This window comes from Anomaloglossus baeobatrachus, chromosome 10 (assembly GCF_048569485.1).
Source record: "Anomaloglossus baeobatrachus isolate aAnoBae1 chromosome 10, aAnoBae1.hap1, whole genome shotgun sequence".
Taxonomy (NCBI): Eukaryota; Metazoa; Chordata; class Amphibia; order Anura; family Aromobatidae; genus Anomaloglossus; species Anomaloglossus baeobatrachus.
In genome coordinates, this window is record NC_134362.1 from 193,309,611 (window position 1) to 193,323,152 (window position 13,542).

Here is a 13,542-nt window from a genome sequence, read left to right on the forward strand (position 1 = left end):
GCTCCCTCTAGTGGTGGCTGCAGGCAGCTACAACATTATTATTTATGTCTACGGTTGTGCAGGTTCAGTGCCTAAGAGCTCCCTCTAGTGGTGGCTACTGGCAGCTACAATGTTATCAATAATGTCTACAGTTGTGCGGGTTCAGTGCATAAGGGCTCCCTCTAGTGGTGGCTGCAGGCAGCTACAACATCACATTTCCATGTGACATTGAAAAATCCATTTCCAATTGTGTGCCAAATCCAACCAGTATGAACGTAGCCAAACACCAGTGAGACATTTCTCATTGCTCAATCGTCCAGACTTCCCATTGCTTGGCTATGACTTGACTTCACCTTTCATATGGAAATCTCTGCACAGATTCAAGACGTAAGGAATAAATAATCCCCCACCTTCCCCATACACTGTCCATCACTGCTCTTCATTTCTATCCTCCTTCAGGGTTTCTTCTCTTCGCGGTTATCATCTGATGAGCTGTCCATCATCTATCAGCCTTCTTCATTATCATTCATCATCTCCATCTGCTCCTTTATTATTATGACTATTCCCATCATCCTTCTTACTTCTCCCAATCTCTTATCCATCCCATGATCCTGCCGGCCCATATACTGTCCTATAATGCTCGAAAATTCTCATCCTCATGCAATAATTCCCAGATATGACTCTTCTTGCTGTCCTCCGCTATACATGAAGACTATTGTGACCTAGAACCTGAAGGTTTGTTACATTGTATCCGGTTTACACAATCTAGATAGATATATTTTTCCTGTAATGATTAGAGGTGAGCAAATCTCTCAAAATTCAATTCTGTGCGGAGTGTGGGAGGAGATGATTCATATAGAATTCAGTGTGTATACTCTCCTCTCCTTAGGGCCTCTCCATACCTGCCCCACCACCAGCTTCCTCATCAGGTTCTCCTCTGCCTTTTTCTTCTCCTTTCTCCTCTCCATTCCTGTCCTATCATCAGCTTCCTCACCAGGATCTCCTCTGTCTTTTTCTTCTCCCTTCTCCTCTTCATATCTTTCCCACCACAAGTTTCCTCATCAGGTTCTTCTCTGCCTTTTCTTCTTCCTTCTCCTCTCCTTGGCTCCTCTCCATTCCTGTCCCACCACCAGCTTCCTTATCAGGTTCTCCTCTGCCTTTTTCTTTTCCTTTCTCCTATCCATACCTTTTCCACCACCAGCTTCCTCATCAGGTTCTCCTTTGCCTTTTTGTTCTCCCTTCTCCTCTTCATATCTTTCCCACCACAAGTTTCCTCATCAGGTTCTCCTCTGCCTTTTCTTCTTCCTTCTCCTCTCCTTGGCTCCTCCCCATTCCTGTCCCACCACCAGCTTCCTTATCAAGTTCTCCTCTGCCTTTTTCTTTCCCTTTCTCCTCTCCTTGGCACCTTTCCATGCCTGTCCCACCACCAGGTTCCTCATCAGGTTCTCTCTGCCTTTTTCTTCACTCTTCTCCTCTCCTTGGCACCTTTCCATACTTTTTTCATCACTAGCTTCCTTATCAGGTTCTCCTCTGCCTTTTTCTTCTCCCTCATGCTCTCCTAGGCACTTCTCCATAGCTGTCTCACCATCCGCTTCCTTATCAGGTTCTCCTCTGCCTTTTTCTTCTCCCTCATGCTCTCCTAGGCACTTCTCCATAGCTGTCTCACCATCCGCTTCCTTATCAGGTTCTCCTCTGCCTTTTTCTTCTCCCTCATGCTCTCCTAGGCACTTCTCCATAGCTGTCTCACCATCCGCTTCCTTATCAGGTTCTCCTCTGCCTTTTTCTTCTCCCTTCACCTCTCTTTGGTGTGTTTACATATCTGTCCCACCACCAGCTTCCTCATCAGGTTCTCCTCTGCCCTTTTCTTCTCCCTTCTCCTTTCCTTCCAGTGGGTACTGCCACAGCTGACAAGGCCCTACATTTTTATGTCACACCCTGAGCCACAGTGTGGTGCCTAGTGAGCACTGAAAGGGAAAAGAAGTAACAAAAAGCGTTGATGACCAGGTGCTGACAATGGGACAGGTGTAAAATATAGGGAGTTCCATTTTAGTTTTTGTTGGATGCTTCTGAATCCAGTAAACCAGTGGTTGCCCAAAATTCAGATTCTGCGGAATTCACAAATTTTTGGAAATTCCTAATATATTAATTTTGTTTGTAATCAATTTGCTAATCTCTAGCATTGATACATTGTAACAAATTATCAAAACAGGAGAGATGCAACTATTGAAAAATCTATCGTTTATTGTATACAGCTCCGGTGCAGAGTTATGTGGCCAGAAATACAGACCACAAACAGCCCTAAATAGTCTACTATAGACTCCATATGGTGAAAATAAATTTTGATATTGGATTTTGGCTGTCAGTGAATGGAATCAATGTACCCAACAAAATACTAAATTCACCCCAATATTACCTGTCAGTGAATGGAATCAATGGATCTAATGAAATATCAAATCCACCCCCAATAATACCTGTCAGTGAATGGAATCAATGGATCAAGTTAAATATTAAATTCAGCCCCAGTATTATGTGTCAATGAATAAAATTCATGGATCCAACCAAATACTAAATTATCCCTCAATATTATCTGTCAGTGAATGGAATCAATGTGTAAAAAAAAATGCTTTGTCAGCGAATGGAATCAATGGGTAAAACAAAATATTAAATCCACCCCAATATTACCTGTCAGTGAATGGAATCAATGGATCTAATGAAAAATTAAATCAACCCCCAATAATACCTGTCAGTGAATGGAATCAATGGATCAAACAAAATATTATGTCAGCGATTGGAATCAATGGGTAAAACAAAATATTAAAGCCACCCCCAATATTACCTGTCAGTGAATGGAATCAATGGATCAAACTAAATATTTTGTCAGCGATTGGAATCAATGGGTAAAACAAATATTAAAGCCACCCCCAATATTACCTGTCAGTGAATGGAATTAATGGATCTAATGAAAAATTAAATTAACCCCCAATAATACCTGTCAGTGAATGGAATCAATGGATCAAACTAAATATTTTGTCAGCGATTGGAATCAATGGGTAAAACAAAATATTAAAGCCACCCCCAATATTACCTGTCAGTGAATAGAATTAATGGATCTAAGCAAATATTAAATTCACCCCCAATATTACCTGTCATTGAATAGAATTAATGGATCTAAGCAAATATTAAATCCACCCCCAATATTACCTGTCATTGAATAGAATTAATGGATCTAAGCAAATATTAAATTCACCCCCAATATTACCTGTCATTGAATAGAATTAATGGATCTAAGCAAATATTAAATTCACCCCCAATATTACCTGTCATTGAATAGAATTAATGGATCTAAGCAAATATTAAATCCACCCCCAATATTACCTGTCAGTGAATGGAATTAATGGATCTAATGAAAAATTAAATCAACCCCCAATAATACCTGTCAGTGAATGGAATCAATGGATCAAACTAAATATTATGTCAGCGATTGGAATCAATGGGTAAAACAAAATATTAAAGCCACCCCCAATATTACCTGTCATTGAATAGAATTAATGGATCTAAGCAAATATTAAATTCACCCCCAATATTACCTGTCATTGAATAGAATTAATGGATCTAAGCAAATATTTAATTCACCCCCAATATTACCTGTCATTGAATGGAATCAATACATCCAGCCATTACCCTGGCCTCCCCCTTAAATCCCCTGTTTTCCCCCCCATGAATGTGCCATCAGCCTCTCCTAATGATACCATTCATCCCAATGTTGTGTGGAGGAGCCTGGCCCCAGACTGTGGAATCCTCGCTCCTGATACATTGTATCCACTTCTCGTGCATTCGTTCTGTTTACAAAACATGTAAATATTGCGCTTTGTGCTGATGAGTCCATGGATCAGGGGATGCTCAGCGCCGGCAATACTGATTAAAAGAGGGATTTAATAGAATGTATAAAGGTGGTGATTGCCAGAGGCGTCTACCTAGTGCACAGCCTCACAGACTGGGGATATGCTGTGATGAAATGCACCTTGTAAAGCCATTGGCTCTGGTCACCAGCCTCCATCCAATGCTTAACTGATGATGCTGCTGATCTATTTGGGAAGTTGGCTGGCTCTCAACGAGGAGCCTCTTCTCAAAGGCTGTTTCACAGTGCAAATATGCACAGAGCAGCCTGGGTGTATGTATAATAGAAGCTCCAGTCCCTTCTAAAGCTGGAAAATGGATCCCAAATCCCAGCTCTCGCTGTCCCTGCTGCTGTCCCAGGTAAGAGCTGTGCTCCCTTCAATGCTTTTATATGTTGCTGCTGCTGCAGAAAATGTATTTTGCTTTTCTTCTTCCCATTGATGTCTATTCTGTGTGTGAATAGTGAGGATCTGATTTTTTTGGTTTTATTTTGGGGTTGTGCAGCACCTCACTGTCCTTACTGGATCCCCCCCCCCTTTGAAGTTGATGGGGGCTGTTTGCAGTACCCCACCCTCCTGGCTGGATCCCCTTTTTATGCTGCCTAGGATACATTGCAGTGGAATCCCAGGTCTGGTGTACCTTGCAAGTTGGCAGCAAGGAATTTGGAGGGGCTCTCGGTCACCCCCTCCCCTATGTGGACTTACATGCACTGGTTATTGAATGTCTGGATTGCTGAGCCTGTGGATTGCAAGGACACCATTTCTACAGAAGTTTGCATTGGGAAGAATATCAGCATCACTCCCCTGGACCCCTGGAGATGCCATCATGTATTTTGCTATGGCAATGGTGTTTTATAGATTTATTGCATAGTTATTAGCAGGGCTTTTTTGTGCATACTCCCTGCTCAGAATATTGTATATCCCCCTCCTCTCTGCAGCAGTGCCATAGACCCCCATACTCCAGCAGAACAGCTGAGCCTCCTCCATTCACGGCTGCTGCTGTCAGTCACAGCACAAGATCTCTCCCTTCTTTCCTTCCTTCCAACATCTTCAGCTCCCACGTCTTCCTATTCCTGTGGAATTTAATACATTTGTCATCAGAGCCTTTCTGATGCTGAAGCCTTTCGTTTTTGGGAAGGGAGTAGTGTTTGCAAAAATCATGGCACCCCTTCTATACAGATCACTCCCCTACATTATCCTGCAGGTTGAATTGCTAAGCAACCCTGCTGCATTTCTATGATGCTACAAAGTATAGAATAGATTGCAAGCTCCTGTGCCCAGTATAAGCCTTGTGGTGTAAAATAGATTGCAAGCTCCTGTGCACAATATAAGGATTATATTATAAAATAGATTGCAAGCTCCTGTGCACAGTATAAGGATAATAATGTAAAATAGATTGCAAGCTCCTGTGCACAGTATAAGGATTATAATGTAAAATAGATTGCAAGCTCCTGTGCCCAGTATAAGCCTTGTGGTGTAAAATAGATTGCAAGCTCCTGTGCCCAGTATAAGGATTATAATGTAAAATAGATTGCAAGCTCCTGTGCACAGTATAAGGATTATAATGTAAAATAGATTGCAAGCTCCTGTGCCCAGTATAAGCCTTGTGGTGTAAAATAGATTGCAAGCTCCTGTGCCCAGTATAAGGATTATAATGTAAAATAGATTGCAAGCTCCTGTGCCCAGTATAGGGATTATGATGTCATATAGATTGCAATCTACTGTGCCCAGTATAAGGATTATAATGTAAAATAGATTGCAAGCTCCTGTGCCCAGTATAGGGATTATGATGTCATATAGATTGCAAGCTCCTGTGCCCAGTATAAGCATTGTGGTGTAAAATAGATTGCAAGCTCCTGTGCACACTATAAGAATTATAATGTAAAATAGATTGCAAGCTCCTGCGCACAATACAAGCATTATACTGTAAAATAGATTGCAACTCATGTGCACACTATAAGAATTATAGTGTAAAATAGATTGCAAGCTCTTGTGCCCAGTATAAGGCTTATAATGTAAAATAGATTGCAAGCTCCTGTGCACAGTATAAGGATTGTGGTGAGAAATAGATTGCTAGCTCCTGTGCACAATATAAGGATTATAGTGTAAAACAGATTGCAAGCTCCTGTGCACAATAAAAGGATTGTGGTGTGAAATAGATTGCAAGCTTTTGTGCACAATATAAGGATTATAGTGTAAATTAGATTGCAAGCGCCTGTGCTCAATATAAGGATTATAGTGTAAAACAGATTGCAAGCTCCTGTGCACAATACAAGGATTGTGGTGGGAAATAGATGGCAAGCTCCTGTGCCCAGTATAAAGATTATAGTGTAAAATAGATTGCAAGCTCTTGTGCCCAGTATAAGGCTTATAATGTAAAATAGATTGCAAGCTCCTGTGCACAGTATAAGGATTGTGGTGAGAAATAGATTGCAAGCTCCTGTGCACAATATAAGGATTATAGTGTAAATTAGATTGCCAGCTCCTGTGCACAATACAAGGATTGTGGTGGGAAATAGATGGCAAGCTCCTGTGCCCAGTATAAAGATTATAGTGTAAAATAGATTGCAAGCTCTTGTGCCCAGTATAAGGCTTATAATGTAAAATAGATTGCAAGCTCCTGTGCACAGTATAAGGATTGTGGTGAGAAATAGATTGCTAGCTCCTGTGCACAATATAAGGATTATAGTGTAAATTAGATTGCCAGCTCCTGTGCACAATACAAGGATTGTGGTGGGAAATAGATGGCAAGCTCCTGTGCCCAGTATAAAGATTATAATGTAAAATAGATTGCAAGCTCCTGTGCACAATAAAAGGATTATGGTGTGAAATAGATTGCAAGCTTTTGTGCACAATATAAGGATTATAGTGTAAATAGATTGCAAGCTCCTGTGTCCACTATAAGGATTATGATGTGATATAGATTGCAAGCTCCTCTTCTCAGTATAAGGATTGTAGTGGGAAATGATTGCAAGCTCTTGTGCCCAGTATAAAGATTATAGTGTAAAATAGATTGCCAGCTCCTATGCCCAGTATAAGGATGATTGTGGCGTAAAATAGATTGCAAGCTCTTGCGCTCAGTGTATTATCTGGATTCTACCATTGATTGGAGTATATAATGTATATGTAATATATGAATAACCGTTGTGTTGTGAAATAGATTGCAAGCCTCTTTGTCCGGTGAAATGAATTTGTCCTAAAATAGATTGCAAGCTCTTGTGTACAATGTAAGGTTACTGTCCTGTGCTCAGTGTAACACAACAGATTGTAAGCTCTTGTGCTCATTGTAATGATTTCTAACAGACTGATAGTTCCTGTGTCTAAAGTAACTACTGTGTTTTGCGATAGATTGCAAGCTCCTGTGCCCAGTGCAATGACTGAATCCTACAATAGATTGCAAGCTCCTGTGCCCAGTGCAATGACTGAATCCTACAATAGATTGCAAGCTCCTGTGCCCAGTGCAATGACTGAATCCTACAATAGATTGCAAGCTCCTGTGCCCAGTGCAATGACTGAATCCTACAATAGATTGCAAGCTCCTGTGCACAGTATAAGGATTGTGGTGTGAAATAGATTGCAAGCTTTTGTGCACAATATAAGGATTATAGTGTAAATTAGATTGCAAGCGCCTGTGCTCAATATAAGGATTATAGTGTAAAACAGATTGCAAGCTCCTGTGCACAATACAAGGATTGTGGTGGGAAATAGATGGCAAGCTCCTGTGCCCAGTATAAAGATTATAGTGTAAAATAGATTGCAAGCTCTTGTGCCCAGTATAAGGCTTATAATGTAAAATAGATTGCAAGCTCCTGTGCACAGTATAAGGATTGTGGTGAGAAATAGATTGCAAGCTCCTGTGCACAATATAAGGATTATAGTGTAAATTAGATTGCCAGCTCCTGTGCACAATACAAGGATTGTGGTGGGAAATAGATGGCAAGCTCCTGTGCCCAGTATAAAGATTATAGTGTAAAATAGATTGCAAGCTCTTGTGCCCAGTATAAGGCTTATAATGTAAAATAGATTGCAAGCTCCTGTGCACAGTATAAGGATTGTGGTGAGAAATAGATTGCTAGCTCCTGTGCACAATATAAGGATTATAGTGTAAATTAGATTACAAGCGCCTGTGCTGAATATAAGGATTATAGTGTAAAACAGATTGCAAGCTCCTGTGCTCAATATAAGGATTATAGTGTAAAATAGATTGCAAGCTCCTGTGCACAATAAAAGGATTGTGGTGTGAAATAGATTGCTAGCTCCTGTGCACAATATAAGGATTATGGTGTGAAATAGATTGCAAGCTTTTGTGCACAATATAAGGATTATAGTGTAAATAGATTGCAAGCTCCTGTGTCCACTATAAGGATTATGATGTGATATAGATTGCAAGCTCCTCTTCTCAGTATAAGGATTGTAGTGGGATATGATTGCAAGCTCTTGTGCTCAGTATAAAGATTATAGTATAAAATAGATTGCCAGCTCCTATGCCCAGTATAAGGATGATTGTGGCGTAAAATAGATTGCAAGCTCCTGTGCACAGTGTATTATCTGGATTCTACCATTGATTGGAGTATATACTGTATATGTAATATATGAATAACCGTTGTGTTGTGAAATAGATTGCAAGCCTCTTTGTCCGGTGAAATGAATTTGTCCTAAAATAGATTGCAAGCTCTTGTGTACAATGTAAGGTTACTGTCCTGTGCTCAGTGTAACACAACAGATTGTAAGCTCTTGTGTTCATTGTAATGATTTCTAACAACAGACTGATAGTTCCTGTGTCTAAAGTAACTACTGTGTTTTGCGATAGATTGCAAGCTCCTGTGCCCAGTGCAATGACTGAATCCTACAATAGATTGCAAGCTCCTGTGCCCAGTGCAATGACTGAATCGTAGAATAGATTGCAAGCTCCTGTGCCCAGTGCAATGACTGAATCCTACAATAGATTGCAAGCTCCTGTGCCCAGTGCAATGACTGAATCCTACAATAGATTGCAAGCTCCTGTGCCCAGTGCAATGACTGAATCGTAGAATAGATTGCAAGCTCCTGTGCCCAGTGCAATGACTGAATACTACAGTAGATTGCAAGCTCCTGTGCCCAGTGCAATGACTGAATACTACAGTAGATTGCAAGCTCCTGTGCCCAGTGCAATGACTGAATACTACAGTAGATTGCAAGCTCCTGTGCCCAGTGCAATGACTGAATACTACAGTAGATTGCAAGCTCCTGTGCCCAGTGCAATGACTGAATCCTACAATAGATTGCAAGCTCCTGTGCCCAGTGCAATGACTGAATCCTACAATAGATTGCAAGCTCCTGTGCCCAGTGCAATGACTGAATACTAAAGTAGATTGCAAGCTCCTGTGCCCAGTGCCATGACTGTGTTCTACCATAGGTTATGAACTCTTGTGCTGTATATCATTGTGTTTTGAAATAGATGTGCTCATTGTAATGACTGAGTCGTACAATAGATTGCAAGCTCCTGTGTCCATTTTAATGATTATTTTGTGTAATAGATTGCAAGCTCTTGTCCCCATTGTAACGTTTATATTCTCTAATAGAGGAGCTCCTGCGCTTCATTTCACAACTGTGTTCTATTATAGAGTGCAAGCTCCTTTGCCCATTTTAAGGATTGGTTTGTAAATCAGATTGTAAGCTCCTGTGTCCAGTGTAATGACTGTCTTCTCTAGGCTCTAGAATAGATTACAAGGTCTGTGCTAAGAATAAAAAAATGTGCTGTAAAATAGAGTGCAAGCTCCTGTGCCTAGTGTAATAACTTGATATTTTGCAAAACTTAATTGTAATAGATTGCAAGCTCCTATAGACCAGTGTGCTGGCCTGCATTAGGGTGGGAGGAAGGGGGGGTCTTTGGGGAGGTTGGTTTGGCAGGAGAAGGGTTAAGTGCAGCTCAGCACTGGAGATGGCATTGAAAATAAGGGAAGATTTACAGATGAGAGAAATATGGAGCGTCAAGAAACTGAGATTAATATTTATTGCTGGGAGCTGTAATGAAAAATATCAGGAGGTGCAGACATGGAGCACTCAGGGGCAGCACTCAGGGACCGGACACAGGGGCAGCACTCAGGGACTGGACACAGGGGCAGCACTCAGGGACTGGACACAGGGGCAGCACTCAGGGACTGGACACAGGGGCAGCACTCAGGGACCGGACACAGGGGCAGCACTCAGGGACTGGACACAGGGGCAGCACTCAGGGACTGGACACAGGGGCAGCACTCAGGGACTGGACACAGGGGCAGCACTCAGGGACTGGACACAGGGGCAGCACTCAGGGACTGGACACAGGGGCAGCACTCAGGGACTGGACACAGGGACAGCACTCAGGGACTGGACACAGGGGCAGCACTCAGGGACTGGACACAGGGACAGCACTCAGGGACTGGACACAGGGACAGCACTCAGGGACTGGACACAGGGACAGCACTCAGGGACTGGACACAGGGGCAGCACTCAGGGACTGGACACAGGGACAGCACTCAGGGACTGGACACAGGGGCAGCACTCAGGGACTGGACACAGGGGCAGCACTCAGGGACTGGACACAGGGGCAGCACTCAGGGACTGGACACAGGGGCAGCACTCAGGGACTGGACACAGGGGCAGCACTCAGGGACTGGACACAGGGGCAGCACTCAGGGACTGGACACAGGGGCAGCACTCAGGGACTGGACACAGGGGCAGCACTCAGTTAAAGTCAGTACCCATGGACTGGAAGCACACAGGGGCAGCATACATAGACTGGAAGAACACAGGGGCAGCATACATAGACTGGAAGAACACAGGGGCAGCACACAGGGACTGGACACAGGGACTGGACACAGGGGCAGCACTCAGTTAAAGTCAGTACCCATGGACTGGAAGCACACAAGGGCAGCATACATAGACTGGAAGCACACAGGGACAGCACACATGGACTGGAAGCACACAGGGACAGCACACATAGACTGAAGCACACAGGGGGGGCACACATGGACTGGAAGCACACAGGGGCAGCACACATGGACTGGAAGCACACAGGGGCAGCACACATGGACTGGAAGCACACAGGGGGGGCACACATGGACTGGAAGCACACAGGGGGGGCACACATGGACTGGAAGCACACAGGGGCAGCACACATGGACTGGAAGCACAAATGGGCAGCACACAGACTGGAAGCACACAGGGGCAGCACACATAGACTGAAGCACACAGGGGCAGCATACAGACTGGAAGCACACAGGGGCAGCATACAGACTGGAAGCACACAGGGGCAGCACACATGGACTGGAAGCACACGGGCAGCACACATGGACTGGAAGCACACAGGGGCAGCATACATAGACTGGAAGCACACAGTGGCAGCATACAGACTGGAAGCACACAGGGGCAGCACACATGGACTGGAAGCACACGGGGGCAGCACACATGGACTGGAAGCACACAGGGGCAGCACTCAGGGACTAGAAGCACACAGGGGCAGCATACATAGACTGGAAGCACACAGGGGCAGCACACATGGACTGGAAGCACACAGGGGCAGCACACATAGACTGAAGCACACAGGGGCAGCACACATGGACTAGAAGCACACAGGGGCAGCATACATGGACTGGAAGTACACAGGGGCAGCACACATGGACTGGAAGCACACAGGGTTAGCACACATGGACTGGAAGTACACAGGGGCAGCACACATGGACTGGAAGCACACAGGGGCAGTACACATAGACTGGAAGCACACAGGGGTAGCACACAGACTGGAAGTACACAGGGGCAGCACACAGACTGGAAGTACACAGGGGCAGCACACATGGACTGGAAGCACACAGGGGCAGCATACATGGACTTCAAGCACACAGGGGCAGCACTCAGGGACTAGAAGCACACAGGGGCAGCATACATAGACTGGAAGCACACAGGGGCAGCACACATGGACTGGAAGCACACAGGGGCAGCACACATGCACTGGAAGCACACAGGGGCAGCACTCAGGGACTAGAAGCACACAGGGGCAGCATACATAGACTGGAAGCACACAGGGGCAGCACACATGGACTAGAAGCACACAGGGGCAGCATACATAGACTGGAAGCACACAGAGGCAGCAAACATGGACTGGAAGCACACAGGGGCAGCACACATGGACTGGAAGCACACAGGGGCAGCACACATAGACTGGAAGCACACAGGGGCAGCATACATGGATTGGAGCACACAGGGCAGCATACATAGACTGGAAGCACACAGGGGCAGCACACAGACTGAAGCACAAAGAAGCAGCATACATGGACTGGAAGCACACAGGGGCAGGATACATAGACTGGAAGCACACAGGGGCAGGATACATGGATTGGAGCACACAGGGGCAGCATACATAGACTGAAGCACACAGGGGCAGCATACATGGACTGGAAGCACACAGGGGCAGCATACATGGACTGGAAGCACACAGGGGCAGCATACATGGACTGGAAGCACACAGGGCAGCATACAAAGACTGAAGCACACAGGGGCAGTATACATGAACTGGAAGCACACAAGGGCAGCACACATGGACTGGAAGCACACAGGGGCAGCACACATGGACTGGAAGCACACAGGGGCAGCACACATGGACTGGAAGCAGACAGGGGCAGCATACATGGACTGGAAGCACACATGGATTGGAGCACACAGGGGCAGCATACATAGACTGAAGCACACAGGGGCAGCACACATAGACTGAAGCACACAGGGGCAGCATACATAGACTGAAGCACACAGGGGCAGCATACATGGACTGGAAGCACACAGGGCAGCATACAAAGACTGAAGCACACAGGGGCAGCATACATGGACTGGAAGCACACAGGGGCAGCATACATAGACTGAAGCACACAGGGACTGGAAGCACACAGGGGCAGCACTCAGGGACTGCACACAGGGGCAGCATACATGGACTGGAAGCACACAGGGGCAGGCAGCAGCCTATGGCCCCCTGAGCTCCTGTGAATACCCTCCTGTATACACCCACTATCTATAGTATACGGTGTATTGCTCACTATTGGCCATGAAAGAGAGAAATGAAATCATGTAGGTGGCTACAACACAACAATAGAGGGAGGAAGGGAAGATACAAAGCACCAACTTTCCTGCCGTAACCATTCTGTGTCTCATATAATTCCGCTATTTTTCTACAATATGTCACATATCGACCTTTCTTCTGGATGCAGGGAGTTGTTCCTTTTAGTGTTCCCTTTCTGAGCTGCCCTAGACCTGAATCTCAATCCCTGAGCCGCTATCATCCGAGGGACACACACAATGCCCGTCTGCTACAAAGCCAAACATTTCATGTGACGTTAGGTCATCGCCAGGATGAAACAAGGGCGGTGGTTATTACAGAATTTTCATTGTATGGCCACTAAAGGGTTAAATACGACCTCTCATGGGGCACAAAGACCATGTCCTGGAAGTATGTAGCAGAGGTGGGTATGTCCGCTGCTTTGTCTCGGAGGATGCAGCAGTCCTGTGCAAAAAAATCAAGCTGTGTCCTGCTGCACCTGAGCTCTGCTATGTTGTATCGGTACCTTGCCCGACCTGCCCTCAACCCATTCATGACACTTCTGGTTGCCACATTGTGGTGCATGTGTTTCCTCTTTACGAGGTCGGTCTTTGGATTCGGTGT

General features: G+C 44.9%; 1 protein-coding gene across 1 annotated transcript in view; it reads left to right on the forward strand.

Annotated features, from left to right (window-relative positions):
• Nucleotides 1-4,034: 4,034 nt before the first annotated feature.
• The window catches only part of CDH13 (cadherin 13), an 867,885-nt gene continuing 858,377 nt past the window's right edge, over nt 4,035-13,542 (forward strand). The window contains exon 1 of the mRNA XM_075326087.1: nt 4,035-4,236. Within this exon, the coding sequence (XP_075182202.1) occupies nt 4,192-4,236 (45 nt within the window). The 5' untranslated portion in view covers nt 4,035-4,191. The remainder of the gene's footprint in view (nt 4,237-13,542) is intronic.